This window comes from Ascaphus truei, chromosome 3 (genome assembly GCF_040206685.1).
Source record: "Ascaphus truei isolate aAscTru1 chromosome 3, aAscTru1.hap1, whole genome shotgun sequence".
Taxonomy (NCBI): domain Eukaryota; kingdom Metazoa; phylum Chordata; class Amphibia; order Anura; family Ascaphidae; genus Ascaphus; species Ascaphus truei.
In genome coordinates this window covers 369195888-369215465 of record NC_134485.1, presented here as the reverse complement: position 1 = coordinate 369215465, position 19578 = coordinate 369195888, and the positions used below count along the sequence as shown (strand labels likewise).

The window sequence follows — 19578 nt, the reverse complement described above, 5'->3', positions numbered from 1 at the left end:
GGGATCTTCCTCTTTCTATCCATACTTCTCTCCCTACCCACCGTTATTTTAAGTTGGATCATTTCAGCTACATGAGGGCCCCACGTATACGGCGGGTTCCGTTCCAGGGGCCCGCCGTATAGTGAAAATCGCCGGAAAGCGGATCCGGCGATTTTCAGTTATGTGCATGCACAGACCGGTGTTTTCACCGTTCTGCACATGCGTGGCCTATGGTATGTGCGCGCAGACTACGGTCTGCGCATGCGCGTCGGATACACCCGCCCGTTCTGCGCGGCGTACTATCCTTCAAGGTGCCGCCGTATCGCTGAGAAGCAGGTCCCTGCTGTATCTAATTGTTGATATGACGTGCTCCTTATTTTAAACAGTTTCTATACTTTACTATGATAGTTTAGTATTTTCCTGCCTATTTTAAGATATTCCTTGGTAAAAGTCCCAATACAAACAAATTGAATTATGGGAAAACCAAAACATTACATTTTTTTCTTTGTGGTTCGACAGGAATTTGTATAATTTTTATACAGGTATTATACTTTTTTAATGTTTATGTATTTTGTTATTTTTGCTGTTCATTATTTTTTAGCCGATTAAAGTTTGTTTTATTGAATTTCCTTACCACCTGAATTTTGACTGCCAATGAGCATAGAAGTTGCGTTAGCGCGACTCACTTTGGGGTCACGCGCCGATGACTTCATCCTCAGCATTGTAATGGCACAAATAGGTATGTATAAATATGTATGTTGTTTGTTGCACCTTACACCTTGATAAAGTGCTCCGGCACGAAACGCGTAGGTGCGTTTCATTTTGTCCATCTATTGCTGAGCTTGCAATAAATTGATCTAAATATTTGAGTTGCCCTGGATTCTTCATTTTTTGGCTAATCTTGGCTATTTTTTGGCTGTGCTCTGCATTTACTTACAACCTTTGGATCTTCTAAACTACGGACTGCACACCCTGGATGTTACTGGACCGTCCTAAAGAAGCTGGCAGGTAATGGGCTATAGCTCCCTACATTACCTTGTATACTGCTATACCTGGTTGGGAAGATATCAGCTTGCCTTATGTTGTGGTTGTCAGGGGGTCCCCACTAGACACATACCTCTCTCTGGCATATATTGCATGTTACAATGGACACTCATTACAATATCCAGATATTAATGAAGCTTTATACAAAAGATTAAGATTTGGTAATAGAGTCACATGTGGTTCTGAGCACCATCTGCTATACAAAACTATACCCCATTCTTAAGCACGTTTGCAGCTATAGGGGCAATTCATTGGGCAAAAAAGGGTGATTAAGGCATTTCTTTAATGTAACCTTTAAAATTGTTAGAAAACAAAATAGCAAACGAATTAAACTAAAAATACTTTTGACGGGAACAAATTAATAATAATAAAATATATATATATAGCCTACATAGAGGCCACTTACCCATTGGCCAGTTATCGTAGACATGCTTTGCAATGTCTGCTGCCGAATCATTCGGTGAAAACAGGAACTCTTTTGTCTTCCCGCTTACCAAGATTAGACGTAAATTAATCTGTAACAGAGAATAATATGCATTTTAGGAATTTGGTATTTTACTTGGGCAAAAAAGCTGCAGTTTCTTTGGAAAACATGAAACAAGTAATTTAGCAGTTATACTAAACCAGTGTTTCTCAACCGCGTGCTGGGGACGTCCCCAGGCACATTTTTATCAATTAATGACCAAGATTCCTATCTGTGAATGCGTGATAAACTGCTTCTCCTAAAAACACAGCCGGGCAATTCCAAGGTAAAGGGTTGAGAAAAACTGAAACATTTCTATCAAATGTCCCATATTCAGCAGCACATTCACAATACTAAGTAAAAAAAAAAGTGTGAAAACAAAATACCATTTCATTGCATAGAATAGAGGACATGTACAGTATAACCACTTAATATGGTCTCAATGATGTTTTCATAGGAGTGAGTGAGTACTCCTTTGCTAAATAGGTTTTATGCCTAAAGAACAGAACCCATTTCAGCTTTTGTAGTACGGTATCATTGGTAAACTAGACATATACACATTACCGAATACGTGAAGGCCAAATACGCTTTCATACAAAAAGGATACCACACTTAACCCCTTCACTGCCAGTGACCCATTCAAATTACAACTTTCGGTTAAATGTGTGCCGTTTCTGTACAAATCACTATCTTTATATAAATCAATGTCATCCTTCACTTAAGCGGATTCCTTCAGGGATGGCATTCATGTTGGAGATTCGAAGCAAACAAACAATTAAAAATGTATATGCGTATGTATGTATATTTTTAGTTCTACAGCACCAACAGTAAAATATATATGCAGACCTTTACCGAATATACATTATTATACAAGGAATTTGTAACAGCGCACAAGAACAACAACAAAGAGTTTTGAACAAGCTTAAAATAAAAACCTTTTATTTGAAAGAAAAATATCCCCTTTCCTCGGGATAATGTTCTTTTTAAAATATAAAACTCAAACAGATGAGAAACGGGTAGTGGGATTAATACAGGTGTATGTCCAACATATGCCAATGGAAACTGTTGAGAGGATAATCCTTGGCAGATAGAATGGATTGGAATTTTTTGTGTTTTTATTTTTATGTACTGTATGGATTTTTGCTACTGAAAAGTACACAGTTTAAACATTTCATCAATAGGAAATGCAAAGCCGCCCCCTGGTCTCTAAACTTGTTCTTAAGAAGAAACATCTGAGGAGCAACAGAAGGATCCAAACACTAATCTGACTGCTAACAGGATGCCAGAGAGGATGTCAACAGTGATTATAGATCAGAGATCGCTGACCTGGATTATAACTGAACTGGGAACCTAGAGCGCAAATGCATTCTTCAGTAAAGGCACCAAGCCATCAATCAATCTCTCTTCATTAGCTTTCTGCTCTTACAAAGATCTTATCATATACACTGTTCTATCCATGAGAAGACAATTCCAGATTACAACTGAAAATACATTAGGAAATAACTGTATTAATGGCTGTGTATAATCATGCAGCTACTTTATAAATGACCTAGAGGGACTGTACCTTAAACAATTAAAGGAATGTTTGTCTTGTAATAAATAGGTTTTTGTTCTAAATTGGAAAATTTTCATTCTGATTTTATCAGTCACTTTTTGTCTTTTGCCATTGATGGCATAAATGACATCCTAATGTGAAGAGGAATAAGCAAGTATGACAGATTGTAAAAACTCTCCACTGCATCTGGTGACTAAGGCCAGTAACAAAGTGGGCGTGTGCGCACCTGTGTGAACGCTCCTGCACGTGACGCACTCGTGTGTATGGTCCGTGCTGCTGCGAGCGACGCCGGGATCTCAGCTCTGCGCATGCGCATCAACGCTTTAAAAAAATAAATAAAACAGGCACGGCCACGCAGGCCCCCCCCCCCCCCTTGTTGGCTGAGAGTGAGAGAGAGAGAGACAGAGACACAGAGAGAGACAGAGGCACAGAGAGAGACAGAGACACAGAGAGAGACAGAGACACAGAGAGAGACAGAGACACACAGAGAGAGAGAGAGAGACAGAGACACACAGAGAGAGAGAGAGAGAGAGACAGAGACACAGAGACAGAGAGAGACACAGAGAGCGAGAGACAGAGACAGAGAGAGACACAGAGAGCGAGAGACAGAGAGCGAGAGACAGAGAGAGACACAGAGAGCGAGACACAGAGAGCGAGAGACAGAGAGCGAGAGACAGAGAGCGAGAGACAGAGAGCGAGAGACAGAGAGCGAGAGACAGAGAGCGAGACAGAGAGCGAGACAGAGCGCGGGCGCGAGACAGAGCGCGGGCGCGAGACAGAGCGCGGGCGCGAGACAGAGCGCGGGCGCGAGACAGAGCGCGGGCGCGAGACAGAGAGCGGGCGCGAGACAGAGAGCGGGCGCGAGACAGAGAGCGGGCGCGAGACAGAGAACGGGCGCGAGACAGAGCGCAGGCGCGAGACAGACAGCCAGAGAGCGCAAGACAAAGAGAGCCAGAGAGCGCGAGCCAGAGAGCGCGAGCCAGAGAGCGCGAGCCAGAGAGCGCGAGCCAGAGAGCGCGAGCCAGAGAGAGCGAGCCAGAGAGAGCCAGACAGAGAGAGCCAGACAGAGAGAGCCAGACAGAGAGAGCCAGACAGAGAGAGCCAGACAGAGAGAGCCAGACAGCGCGAGACAGAGAGAGCCAGACAGCGCGAGACAGAGAGAGCCAGAGAGCGCGAGACAGAGAGAGCAAGAGAGCGCGAGACAGAGAGACAGACAGAGAGCCAGAGAGCCAGAGAGCGCGAGACAGAGAGAGCCAGACAGAGCCAGAGAGCGCGAGACAGAGAGAGCCAGACAGAGCCAGAGAGCGCGAGACAGAGAGAGCCAGACAGAGCCAGAGAGCGCGAGACAGAGAGAGCCAGACAAAGCCAGAGAGCGCGAGACAGAGAGCCAGACAGAGCGCGCGCGAGCCAGAGCGCGAGTGCGAGAGAGCGCGCGTGCGAGAGAGCGCGTGCGAGAGAGCGCGTGCGAGAGAGCGCGTGCGAGAGAGAGCGTGCGAGAGAGAGCGTGCGAGAGAGCGCGTGCAAGAGAGAGCGCGTGCAAGAGAGAGCGCGTGCGAGAGAGAGCGCGTGCGAGAGAGAGCGCGTGCGAGAGAGAGCGCGAGAGATAGTCACCTCTCCTGCTATTGTGAGCAAGGAGGGGTAGAGTACAGAAGGTCTCAGATTAGCTCCGCCCCCTGCCTGCGTACAGCCTCTGCCTCCTGCTCTCAGATTCCTTCTCTTTCCACCCCCCTCACTGAGCTGCGCTGTGGTGACTTGACCTGTCAATCACTGCCGCTGCCGGTCCCAGATTGCCAGGGCCGGCTTTGATGTCGCTGGGGAGCGTTGTTGCCAGTGGCAGTGGTGAGATAGTTTTAGATGCCCGGGCAACTAGGCGCCCAGGATTTATCCATCCTTGCAGGGGAATTAGTTAGGTGGAAGTGCTGCTTTACGTATCAGAAGACTTTTACTAGATTTGGAAATTAACCTCTATGTAACTATGTAACTATGTGATCGAGATTTTTTTGGGGGGTGGAGGGGAGGAACGGCGGTTACAGAGTCCCGTGCTCTTCCCCAAAGCAATGCATGGCCATGGCAACGCAGCGTCAAATGACACCGCAGGTCACGAGGTTGCGTTGCCGGCGCCAAAGAACAGGCAAAAGAGGGGTGTGAGCAGACAGGGGGGGGCGCAGACTGAAAAAGTGTGCACACCCCTGCTCTATGCTAGTGAAACCCAAGATTGCAAAAAGGATTACCACATAGTAGTTTGGATGTTTAGGATACCATATATTGGCAGTCAGTAAAAGTAACCCTTTGGTTGCAGGAGAGACCACCAAGTCGGGGTGGGGGGGTGGGGGGAGAGGGGGATGAGAGGGTTAAACCAGCCGTCTCTATTCTCAGATCCAAAGAAAGGATGAGCTATTTGTTTTCAGATTTGCTTTGGATCAGGTTGTAAAAAGCCTTCTGATGTCGACATGCAGTGGAAATAGTCGCCATGGAAACTATTATCTCTTGAAGCTGATCTTGAATGATTTACGGATCTTTTCAGGTTTTTAATCAGGGCAAATTCCTTTGCTAATGCAGTTATCTGTGGCGTTTCATTAGATTTTAAAAGAAAAACGCAGGGTATTTGTATGTAAACCGAATTTGATTCCACAAAGGTTGCAAAAGGGGAAGTTTGAAGGGCAGAAACAATCTGATGAATGCATGTCACAGCTATACTAAAATAAAATGCAGTTCTTGAATGTATCTGGTTTTCTCATGATTAGAACCATCTCTTATTCCCCTACATTACATTCAGCCATTGAAGTCTCACGAGTTTTAGGCAGCGGGGGAAGGATGAATAGGCATTTTCAAAAACTGGAGAGGGATGTGGAAGGGACATCAACCTCGAGCACCAGGGAACGGGAGGCACCCTTCAAGAACCAAATGGAACCTGTTCTCTGTATGTGGCCTACGTCCCATCATCTGCGCAGAATTGAGAGTTAAATATGAGCAAGAAATTGGAAACTGCAAACGGTGTACACCTGATACAATGCTAGCTTAGCAGTTTAAACTGGGAAGGAAGCTATTTTGTTCGTTTCAGCATTCTGCTGGAAAAGCTGAAGCCCAAACTGGCAATTCAAAAGTGATTCTTATAATCTGATCCCACTCTCCTTGTAAAATCCTGCTGTGCTCTATGACAGGGTTTGTGCTGATAACACAACAAGGGGCTCGTTGAAAATTCAGCCCCAATACTGATGATTTTTTGGTTGGGCATTGGTTTTTAAAATCGCAAATGAAGAGTACATTTGTTTTGAAAATTGGCAGTATGCCTAAAAACAACAATATATACCAAGGATGGTTCAGATGAAATGATTATTTTTTAATGAGAATGAAAAATATAGTAATTTGCAGTCGGGAGTTGGAATGTTAAACCGTTCAACCCCTTAGCTGCCACCTGGGTCAGCAAAGCACTGAAAAACTAATGCTGCCCCCTAAACAATGTTTTTACTGGAACGTTTTGACTGAACAGATTCAATAAAAAAATAAAAAAGAAGAAAAATGAATTTGAAATGTAGAATGCAGGCTCCAGAGGAACATTGTTAGTTAGGTAAAATGGCAAAGTAATAAATGAACCCCTGCTACCCAAATAACTTCTATTACGAAAGGAAACCATAAGATTGTCCACTCAATGCTGTCTCATAACCAACAATACTAATCCACCACAAAGACTATAAATGTTATGCTATATCATATCAATAAAAACCCGTTTAACGACTTTAATCACTAAGCATAGGAGATATAATGGAGTCTATAAATGTCTTTTCCTTGAAAAATGTATATAATTCACCAGGGCTAAAAAAAACAATGTCACTGACACGTCACTCATCCGCCACGTGGTGCACAGCCCAGGAAGGAGACGCATTTGTGACATAGCATTCAATCAACTGTCTGCTCCCCAAAGTCGCTCCACAATATCTTACATAGCGCTATGCCAGGCACTGTGAAGTGTCTTCTGAAAGCAATGATTGGCTGTTCTTCCACCAACGCGGTTCTTGTGCACCTGCTCTCTTTATACAGTGCTCATCACCACTCAGTTTTCATTCATCCCAAAGTGGATCTTTCAAGTCATAATAAAAGTTGTCTAATTCCATTAAAACAGGGCATTAGGCTCTCTTAATTACATCAAAGACTTACAAAATCATTTTGAAAAGATCTAACAATGCAATAAATATACAAACCATCACTTTTTTTTTTTTTTTTCACAATATGCCTGAAAGGTTTAATTGAATGTGTTCCTGCAAAGAATGATATAATAGCTGACATTTTTTCCCCCCAAAGACACGGACATTAACATGTATAATACATCATATTTGCTTGTCATCTTGGAAGTATCACACAGCTAATCACAGATTTGGGGAAAGCTGAAGAAACAAAAGCTCAGCATCTACTAAAGAGCTTTAGGCTTTACAATCCAAGTGAGGTAACGCTGTGCGATCCATCTTACGCTGGGCTCACATTAACAAAAAAAGGGCTTTTACTCAAAATCACAGCATTTCCTTCTATTGCCTTAAACAGCAACATTTTATAAAAAGCACTTTCGGGAAGGATTTATCAAGGCTTTGCCCAAGTGAAAGAAATGTGTTATGCATGAGCCCTTCTCCTTTTCACATAAAAATATGTTTTTATATTATTAATGTAGCTGGCTATTTCCCTGCTGCAAGAGAGGAACAGCTATTGAACTTCACCCCCCAAAACTCATTACTGTGGAATCCTAAATGTAGCCCACTATTTACAGACATGAAAGGGAACTGATTGTTTCGGGTAAAATACAGACATCACTTTCAAATGGTTCTCCGTTCCATAAAATGCGTAGCCGGTGCTAATTCACTGCACCTAATTACAATGTCCGGCTCTGGGAGAATATACCCCGGAGGTCAGATTCTCGGTGGGAGGCCAAGGATTTATAATGCAAGAGTTTCCTGTGAACAGGAAGAATAAACTGAATTATCTTGTCATCTAATTTCTCTATTTGTGGTCTTTTATGTCAATGTACGCAGGACAATGATATAATCCATTAGAAAGCATTTGGTGTGGTGTGTACATGTTTATATAGACACAAACCGTGTAACACTATCTACTTGCTAACTCCATCTAGGTGCTACCTCAATTTAGTTGAAGATCAGAGACATTTTGGATTATTTTATACGATCCCATGCTGTTTCTTCCCCTTCAGCACGTATATTCTAATCTAATGAATTGTCAGATCCAACTACAGCACAGTATCTTCTATAATCTATATAGATGGACGCTCCATATTGCTGCAGACTGAAACGAAAACAAACTACCGTAAGCTATGAGGGAAAAGATCATAAATTCCCAAGAGTGATTTATAAATTGAAAGCTTTAACAATTGAGAAACATTTAGGGTAACTGTTCACGTGGGGCTACGAAGTATATTTGTTAGTAATGCCAGTTGGATGGTTCATTTCATTTACACACAAACATGGCAAATTCTTGAACATACCTTGCTTAAAATATGGAGTCTTCAAAAATGTGAAAAAATAGATTATTATGCAGATGACAGTTGTCAGTAAACATCAAATAAGTCAAAATGTAGCAGGTCAAATGATCTACCTGCACTACAATTTGGAAACCTTCACAGCGGTGACACTTGATGACTCCTTAACACGTTAATCAACGAGCAGAGGGAAATTAGTAACCCCTCCCCGCCAGGGACCAGACGATCAATGATTTGAGACCAGGTGGATTCATTTCACATTGGCTTGCAAGAAAGGCAAAATTGTAATTTCAACAACAGAGGTTTCATTAGGCAATTTTTTTTTAATGCAATGAGATTCAGTCAGATTGGCATACAACAAAAAGGATATCATTTAAAATGATCTGTTAATAAGCAACCGTTAATAAGTTGTCTGATAAGGGGTTGTACTGTAATACTGTATACATGTAAAGGATTAGATCATATCCTGGTTTAGCAGCTGTATAAAAGCTTGATGAATTTGGCTTCAAATCATCGGTAAAGGTAGTCTCATGTTCTGATACACCGTTCACTCATCTTCATCAGTCATTCTTTAATAAATCCAATTTTAAAATTAAACTCAAACGCAGATTAAGACAAATGATTGTACTTACCCTGCAGGCTCAACTATTTCTTAAGCTATACATTTATGGATTTTATATTTGTTTTTAAAAAGGCCGCAAGACAAAAAAAAAACATGTTTCCATCAAGTTAAATACATTTTTTGATAACGGAGAATCTTCAAAAGAAATCCCTATGAGAAGGAGTCATTTATGGGCCTCACATACTCTATGACCCACAATTATGATAAATTCTTTTATATTGAAGAGACAGTCCTCCCTACTTAACTTTAAGATTAACATTTTTAGAGCAAATTCAACAATTTGTTCCATCCTTTCTACAGCGCCTCTTTCTATTACTAGTATGTTGTATGGTTCGTGAAAAATCCACTTGTAAACTAGTAGGCTTTTGTGTACACACACACTGATTTGTAATACAATTGAGGGGACAAGTGGGGACGGGGAGACACACAGACCTCTGGTTTCGCCCCAAAATAATTCTGTCTACAAATCAGGGCATTGGAAGGGACAAGCAAACATGGATTCTATTCAGGTGTCTCCCAAAACAACGGAACCATTCCAAATAAAAAATTTCTATGTAGAATCCTTAACAATTGACTTGTTGCTCTGGCTTTCGCTTGGTTGAACAATCTACAGTCCACTCTTTACAGGTATGGGATTCTGTTAAATGTAAAGATAAATATTAGACAATATCAGCATGTTCCCAGAGTTTTGCAAAAAAATACCAAGTTTACTGCTCTTAAGAGGTTTTTGGCTCAAAAAAATAAAAAAATAAATCCATAGTAATGATTTCAAATATCCTGATTTAATACTTTGAATTTAATCTAGTTGGGGTGTATAAAATAAAAAAAATTAGGATGGGAACTAGACTGAATTTGCCTTTTGTAGCAATGGCATAAACAGAAATTAAGTTATTGCGATTTGATATTTCAACAGCAACATAAGTAACTTTTGTGTTTGTGCTCTACTAATGTTTATCAGTTGATAAAATTAATAAAATTGCAAAGTTATAAATTATATCACATTTTAAGTATCCATTTTAACAATCCACACAACTAATAGGGCTATATACTTTTCTGTCCTTTCATACGTTTTAGAGTGCGCAACATTATGTTTTCAAGACTCTCACCCCGTGCTCATTGCATCCAGCGTTGCTGTAGTTTTGTAGTTGTAGTAGTATGGGGCCTTTGTGTTGGCCTGAAAATGCCTTGTTATCAAATTGTTTCTTAAAACGCTCAAGGAAGTCATTAGGCAGGGTCCATAGTGGGTCATTGCGCGCAGTCGTGCAAGGGGCTTCACACTTCGCTCTAGCTGGAGCGATGTGTGCCCTGCAGTTGGACACGAGGGGGGCGTGTTGTGGGTGTGGCCGTGACATCACGGAGCCGGTTCACCCTCATTGGGCGAACCACTCATGTGACCCGGCTGTCACGTGAGGCAATAAATGCATCTGTTTCCTCGCGCATTGTGAGCGCCGGCGCCTCCGATCACGCGCTCTAAAGACATCCTCAGAGGATCATGTTACTGATCACGTCGCACGCACACTCCTCTAAGTGGTGTCACCAAGCCTGGACGCGGCCTTAAGAGTGAGCTTACGTTCATTACTTACGTTTTAATAAACAGGATATGAAAAGAGAGTTGTGCTAGAGAAACAGCAAGATTAAAAGTGTTAACGGAATACAGTTCATTGATGTGTTGAGATTCCTAATTCCATGTCAATAGCAAGTTTTAGTTTGGTGACAGACCACATTTTGGCTACTGAAAATGTAAAAGGTGCAAGACCAAGAGACTTCAGAAGCTCTGGTCAAGTTAATAGGATTAATTAAATTGGTTGTTTCTTTGGAAACAAGACTAAGTTTGTTAGGTTTCAAATTATACCTACGCATCATAATTAGCAACACTTTCATCCAAAGTAGTATGTTAGGTAATTGATTACTTACAAGAGAAGAACAACATTATGCGTGAACATTTAGAACTTTGCATACGTGGTATTGATTAACACACATTCCCAGCTAGCTCAAACTCCTACACCCACCACATCATGAATATATATTTATGTCAAAAAGAGTGCTACGGAGCGTGGCAAAAGTATACAACAATAGACAGGGGTGTCCAATGCTACATCCAATTGACAAAACATATATGGTAATAAGCAGTGTTCGACAAACCTATACATTTGCTCGCCCCGGGCGAGTGGATTTAACCCCCGGGCGAGTAAATATTGGCCCAAGCAGCACACGTTTGGTGCTAGGTGGCGAGATTTTTTTGTGTGGCGAGTAGATTTTTTGGTGATTTGTCAACCACTGGTAATAAGTATAAAGTTTAAATACTTCAATAATAATAATAACTTGGTTATTTAGTTAAACCCTTTGGCCAAAGCGTCATAAGCCTGCATACCAACGTCAAGGTATAACCAAATTAATGCAGGTCCTACACTACACTGTGAACACTTCCCTTTACCTCTGTATGAGGGGAAAGAACCATAGTCGATACTGTTCTTGCAGCAAGTAACTTGGGAGGGCTTTTCACTTTGCTGTAAGAACAGTATCTACTATGGTAAAGAGGTAAAGGGTTCACAGTGTAATGTAGGACCTGCATTAATTTGGTTATACCTTGACGTTGGTATGCAGGCTGATGACGCTTTGGCAAAAAGGTTTAACTAAATAACCAAGTAATTATTATTATTGAAGTATTTAAACTTTATACTTATTACCATGTATGTTTTGTGAATTAGATGTAGCATTGGGCAACCCTGTCTTTTGTTGTATACACGTGGTATTCTCTACTGGTTAAATGTGTTAATTTGCCATCAAACATCTGAAATGCTCCATTGCTTAAGGAATAATTAAAGTATTGTAATGGACCCATCTGTCTGTACATTATCTTCCCTTTCTGCATATTAAACATGAATACTGACGTCTGTCTCAAGAGCTTATGTTACTACCGCTATCCAATAGTAATTTTGGAGCATGTGGTTGGTTTCATAAAAGAAACAATGAGGAATTATTTTACGACATGTAATAATTCCATTCAGCATACAGGTTTGAACAGGCTAGAATTGAGATCTTCCTCTCCGTGGTGCATAATATTGTATCTCTGACTAAAGAATACATGTTTATTTTATAGTTTATCAACAAAATCTGCTGAAAAGGCAGTTGCACGGAAACATCATTTATCGGTCTTTTTTTAGGTCAACACATTTTTCTTATGAACATTAGGCAATAAACCACATATTTGGGGATTGCTGCCTTCTGCATTTTATTACAACAGGATTACATTGGGGTTGCAACAAACAGTGTTAGCCAATAGTATTCACACCATTTACAGCATCAATCTGATCAGATGGAGAGATTTTACTGCAAAACAGACAAATTTTAACCATCAAAATGAGGCAAAACACAATTATACATTTCAATGTGTTCTGTAGAAGTGTAATATGCCCCTCAAATATTAATCTAGTTATTTTATATATTTTGTTCCAGACCTGTGGTTCTCAAACAGTGGTCAATAGAAAACCAGTAGGGTTTGAAACCTTTCAAATTTCCCTTCCCATTTCTAATTTGTGGGAATCTGTGGCTCAAAGTAACGTATTAAATATATAAATTATAATTTTAATGCTGACATCTGTTCGGAATGTCTGCTTCAAAACCTCATAAAACTATCCTAAACTTCATGATCGACATTCATACAGTAAATAACAGTGCGAAAGAAAATCCCTGGCAAATGAATGTCTCCTATGGTGGGGAGATAGGCAGGGAGGCCCCAGTTTCCATGCACTCCGTAACCCTAACCATGAGGAATATAATGTATCAAAGATAGATAGGCTGAGCTAAAATCTATCAAAGGTGAGGCTATAACTTGTACTGTACTGCCCACGGAAAGGTAATGAACTGATATAAAATCAGTTTATTCACAATAAAAATTATAAATGGGGACACTCAATTTTGTTTTATGTAAATAACGGTCAATAAGTACTCCGCTTATAATCGTCCCGCTAGTGAACAGTAAGTATGTGACTGTCATAGGACAGGTCGTGGTCATGGAACATGGTAGTGATAGAAAAGGCCTGGCCGTGGTAAACTGCACCTGGTGCAAAGGGGATCGGTGAAAAGGGGATCAACGCAAAGGACCAATGAACTTAAAGGGCACAGCATTATGTAAATGTTATGTAGGGTGCAAAAAGACCACTAAATAGTGGTCCAAGTAGCGTAACTTAAGGTAATTGAAAGTGCGCGGTTGCCAACCAGTTAGCTTGTTACTAAGGCTACGGCCCCGCTCCCTCCGTCAGCGCGCCCGCACTGCAGACAGGCGGGGCGCTGACATACACAGACCGCGATATGAGGTCTGTAGGGAGCAGGAGCCGGAGTGGGAGGTGGGCGGGAGTGGGAGGCTTGACAGGGGGGGGGCGTGGCTTGAGCGGAGGGACCCGCTACTCTCCCCCCCCTCCCTCCCTCCCTCCACGGGCTCGGGCTGGATCTGCTGATGGTAAGCAACGCACACACACTCATACACACACGCAGGCACTCTCACACACACACACACACACACTCATATATACACACGCGCGCACACATATACACACACAGGCAGGCACTCACGCACTCAGACACACACACACACACACGCACGCACACACGCTGCTTTCACTCCACACTCCTCCCCGCTCCCCGAAGCCTCTCCTCCTCCCGAAGCCTCCCCTCCTCATTGGCTCACAGCTTTACCACGTGACGCGTCAACGCTAGGGATCACCATTCTCTTGTATCCCGTAGCGGCTGACGCGTCACAGCGTGTAGCGAGCTGTGCAGCCAGGGGAGACCGGGACCGGCTCCGCAGGATTCCCCTGCTGGTGAGGAACTCGCGTGTGGCCGCCCGCGCCGCCGGGTCCCAGGCCTAAGTAAGCACAGCAGGCAAGGGGTGCACAGTGTTTTATGTACTACAGGTCCTGCTTAGTAGCAGGCCCTATGAAAGTGTAGTAACCCAGGGGGGCGCAAACTTTTTCCCTGCGCCCCCCTGCCGGCTGTCCCCTCACTCCCGCGCCCCCCTCCCAACCCCAACGTACCCGCGCTCCGGCGTAATGACGTCACGTTGCCATAGCAACGTGACGTCACATGACCTCGCAGCGTCATTTTGTAAACCCCGCGCCCCCCGTCGGCAGTGTCGCGCCCCCCCTGGGGGTCGCGCACCGCTGTAGTACCCTATAGAGATCCGTGGGCTGACAAAAGTGTCAAACCCAGGTGAAGTGTACAGTGGTTTACCAGAATACAGGCATACCCCGCATTAACGTACGCAATGGGACCGGAGCATGTATGTAAAGCGAAAATGTACTTAAAGTGAAGCACTACCTTTTCCCACTTATCGATGCATGTACTGTACTGCAATCGTTATATACGTGCATAACTGATGTAAATAATGCATTTGTAACAGGCTCTATAGTCTCCCTGCTTGCTCACAGCTTCGGTACAGGTAGGGAGCCGGTATTGCTGTTCAGGACGTGATGACAGGCGCATGCGTGAGCTGCCATTTGCCTATTGGGCGATATGTACTTACTCGCGAGTGTACTTAAAGTGAGTGTCCTTAAAGCGGGGTATGCCTGTAACTAAGAGAGGCTTACACTACATACATAACCCTACTCGAGGGAGGGTAGGTAACAGGGAAAGTCGAATGGTAAGTCTATCCACTAGGACTGATCTTATTCCAGATGACTGTATGATCCTGACACTGCTGAGAGTAAACTGCTGGCAACACACGATTAAAAGGTCAAAGCTCACTGCTGGCAGCAGTTAATTGTGTTACTGATTAAGCTAAGTGAGCAAGGGGTACACAGTGCCCTGATGATCCTACTTAGTAGCAGCCCCTATAAATGTATGTTACCTGTATTACCTTGTCCGTGGACTGACTTGAAGGATACTCGGGGAGAGTATCAGTGACCAACCGACCAATCAATATTAAAAAAGCTCACCCAAGATACATAGCCCTGCGGCTTTTGGAGACTGTTGCAATCGGAAGGCCAGAGGTCTTGTAGTAAGACCTCTATGGCAGTGCTGGATTCCTGAGAGTGAGAATGACGGAGTACTCGTCGCATAATGCGTCACGTCCCAATAAATAACAGTATAAGCAAGCAACCTACACAGATATCAGATAATTAGGCAATAGGATAAGCAGGAGATAAACAAGACTATTAATTAATTCAGGAGCCTATGAGCATATTTGCCCTTGTTTGCAGATAGTGGAAGGCTAAACGTGACTGCATTATGAAAAACGTAGCATATGGCGATGTCAAGAAAGGTATGGGGTGCACTAGTGTATAACAATCATTGCAGCAGATTTTCCTTGTGACAGTCTAGAGTGCAAAAAATATATGTATAGCCTTATGATCTTTGGATTAAACTCTAGCTATCTCAATTATAAGCTCAATTACTGTAAATACCTACTTACTTCAATCATGTTCTATAACAGAGCAAACATCCCTTTCTACTGCCTTCTGGACTACAGGGGAGCGAGTGACTGTATTGCAACAGAACAGATACAGCATGAACAGCTGCATTTTTTACTTCACATTTCCCCCCATTAGAATCGCTTCAGTGCACAAACCTAATTCTACATCCGCTTTTTCTCTGACTTAGTGGAATTTACCAATTTGAAGACCAAGCCTTTGCAGCTTAGAATGAGAACATTAGGCAGAATAGCTACACCCACTGGACTCTGCCAATTTATATATCTTTCTGGCAACTTTATTTAAAGCAGCAATCCCAACACACATACACACTTTACAGCACTGGAACAGGGGGGGGGGGGGGGGGGGGGGGGGTGGGAGGAGAACATTTAGAGCGAAGCCACGTTAGTTTCAGATATTGACCATTACCGTTTTGTCAGCTCAATATAGCCACCTACTGTAATCTCGCAGATCCCGTGGTCCAATATAAAGCTGCAACGTTTTCCGTTGTGGCTTCTTGAAAATGTATAATTGTGGCCAGATTACTGCTCTAAAGCAGCAGTACCACTCTTCTCTCTCCAGTTTGTTTTCTACATATGTGGAAATCAGGGGTCTCCACAGGTAAAATACCTGAATTTAAGCTCTGTCAAATCCCTGGTTAACAAGATAAATAGCAGTAACCATAGTGAGGGTTCCCTCCAAGGAAAGCAAAAGGGAGATTTACATCTCGTGTTACGTGGGCAAATAGCACAGGTATGTGGGTATGTAGCACAGCGGTGCGCAAACTGGGGGGGCGCAAGATTATGTTGGGGGGGGCGCAGGCTGCGTGCGGGGAAACCTGGGGGCGGGCAGAGCTGTGCACGGGCGTCAGAAGTTCCGTGCAGTTCTCTGCTGTGTCTTGCAGAGGGGGCGGGGCCTTCCCTGCACACAGAAGAGCCCTCCTCCTCCTGTCTGTTACCCGCCCGGTTTCAGCAGCACATGGGGGGACCTGAGCAGGCTTAGTTACTCCCTCCCCCCACTGTGTATGTATATATATGTATATATATATATATATATATATATATATATATATATATATATATGTATATATATGTATATATATATGTATATTGTGACAAACGGCTTACTCCGGGGCTCCGTCGTTTGTCCGGGACTGTTTAGAACACGGTCTTTTAGGGTAAGTTAAATGATGAGGCGTCACGTACTGTTCCTTTAAACAGACTATGCCTGGTTTATTCAGTCCCAGGCACTGAGACTGCCACAGTGCATACAACAGAAAACAGATCAAAACAAAAGCTGCTCACCTGAGCGATAACTTAACTTAGATATCCCTGACTCAGGGTTGGAAGTGGCTTTTCCACTCCCAACAACAAAACAAGGTACTTTTGCAGTCTTACACAAATGAACAGAAAGATTGAACCTGTTTGGGGAAGAGGCTTCTCCCCTCTGTAGTTCAGCAGCCTTCCAGCCTCCTGGCTCTTGTGGGGAGACCAGAGCAAACAGGAAATCAGTCTTTCATACCTGATTCCTAATTAGCATGACAGGTGACAGAAATCAGGCAGCAGACAAACTCTGGTCTGGATCTCTCATCCCTCAGTTCCAGCGCTTGCCAAACTGTGGGATGGAGTGTATGTATTATAAGGCTGCACTCCCAGGCCAAACAGGATAGAAACTGTCTAGTATCCTGGGAGCCCTATATACGGAATTTATTACCATCCCCTGGTTTCTGTCACATATCCTCCCCCCCAGCTCAGACCTCGAGGGATGAGCGACCATGGATATTAGGGAGTGCATCCTTGACAACCCGTCAGCATTGCCATGTTTGTGCCCTGACCTGTGTTCCACAGAAAATTTAAAGGGTTGTAGGCTTAGGAACCACCTGGTCACTCTAGCATTCTTTTCCCTGTTTTGACACATCCAGGTAAGGGGTGCATGATCTGTGACCAACCGGAATTTTCTCCCCAACAGATAGTATTTGAGCGTCTCTACAGCCCACTTTATTGCGAGACACTCTTTCTCTACTATGGAGTAATTTTTCTCCTGGGGATTTAGTTTCCTACTTAAATAAAGGATGGGGTGCTCCTCACCTTGAGACTCCTGGGAGAGTACCGCCCCCAGCCCTACCTCAGATGCGTCGGTTTGGACTACGAACTCTTTGGAGAAGTCAGGTGTGACCAACACTGGTTGGGCACAGAGAGCTTCTTTCAGGCTTCTAAAGGCCTGTTCGGTTTCCGGGGACCACTTTACCATTAGCGGTCCTCTTGCTTTTGTGAGGTCAGTTAGTGGGGTTGCCTTAGTTGCAAAATTGGGAATAAACCTTCTATAGTACCCAATTAACCCCAAAAAGGTCCTTACTTGTTTTTTTGTAACTGGCCTTGGCCAATTTTGTATCGCCTCCACTTTGAGTGTTTGGGGTTTGAGTAAACCTCTGCCAATAGAATATCCCAGATACTTGGCCTCCTCCAGACCAATAGTGCATTTAGCGGGGTTAGCAGTTAGTCCAGCAGACCGGACTGCGTCAAGCACAGCTTGGACCTTTGGAAGGTGGGATTGCCAATCTTCACTATGGATTACCACATCATCCAGGTAGGCGGCAGCATACCGAGCATGTGGTTTTAAAATTTTATCCATCATTCTTTGGAATGTGGCGGGAGCTCCATGTAAGCCAAAAGGCAACACCTTATACTGAAAGAGGCCATCTGGGGTTGAGAAGGCTGTCTTTTCTTTTGCCCTTTCTGTGAGGGGAACCTGCCAGTACCCTTTTGTTAGGTCTAGGGTTGTGAGATATCGGGCTTTGCCCAGTCTCTCTACAAGTTCATCTACCCTGGGCATAGGATAAGTATCAAATTTTGACACCGCGTTTAGTTTCCGGTAGTCATTACAAAACCTTGTTGTACCATCTGGCTTTGGGACTAAGACTATAGGGCTGTTCCACCCACTTTGGGATTCCTCAATTACACCTAGTTTTAGCATTTTTTTAACCTCTAAACTTATAGCCTTTCTTTTGGCCTCTGGGATTCGGTACGGTTTAAGGTTAACTCGGACCCCCGGTTCAGAGACTAGGTCATGTTCAATTACGCTAGTTCTACCTGGCCGTATAGAGAAGATTTCTTTGTTTCTTCTCACTAAATTCTGAACCTCTCGTTTCTGATGAACAGACAGGGTTTCAGCTATGCTAACCTCTGGGTCAGTTTCTTGATTCTCTGACGGACCTGGGGGTACTAGGGTTAACAAGACTTCTCTATCTTTCCAGGGCTTGAGTAGGTTTATATGGTAAATTTGCTCAGGTTTCCTCCTACCTGGCTGTCTTACCTTATAATTTACTTCTCCCACTCTTTCCAAGACCTCATATGGCCCATGCCATTTAGCAAGGAATTTACTCTCCACGGTGGGAACCAGAACTAGTACCCTATCACCTGGAGAAAAAATTCTGACCCTAGCACCCTTATTATATGTATTCCTCTGTGCTTCTTGAGCTTTCTCCATGTGTTCCCTCACTATGGGTAGGACTGCAGCAATGCGGTCCTGCATCTGGGCAACATGCTCTATTACACTTCTGTAAGGGGTAACCTCGTGTTCCCAAGTCTCTTTGGCTATATCCAGTAAGCCCCTTGGGTGTCGGCCATACAATAGTTCAAACGGGGAGAAGCCTGTGGATGATTGGGGAACTTCCCTAATGGCAAATAACAGGTACGGTAACAAACAATCCCAGTTTTTCCCATCTTTATCAACCGCCCGCCGTAACATGCTCTTTAAGGTTTTATTGAACCTTTCCACTAAACCATCTGTTTGTGGATGATAGACTGAGGTTCTGAGATGCTTGATTTTTAGGAGTTTACATAGCTCTTTCGTTACTTGGGACATAAATGGTGTTCCCTGGTCAGATAGAATCTCTTTAGGAATCCCGACCCGGGAAAACAGAACTACTAACTCTTTTGCTATGTTTTTAGCTGAGGTGCTACGTAGGGGAACTGCCTCCGGATATCGGGTGGCATAATCTAATATTACCAATATATGCTGATGTCCCCT

The 19578-nt window shown here is 43.3% G+C and overlaps 1 protein-coding gene across 1 annotated transcript in view; it reads right to left on the bottom strand.

Moving 5' to 3' along the window:
* UBL3 (ubiquitin like 3) overlaps positions 1 to 19578 on the bottom strand; it is a 135406-nt gene that overhangs the window by 37178 nt on the left and 78650 nt on the right. The window contains exon 2 of the mRNA XM_075592169.1: positions 1430 to 1538. Coding sequence (XP_075448284.1) covers positions 1430 to 1538 — 109 coding nt within the window. The remainder of the gene's footprint in view (positions 1 to 1429; positions 1539 to 19578) is intronic.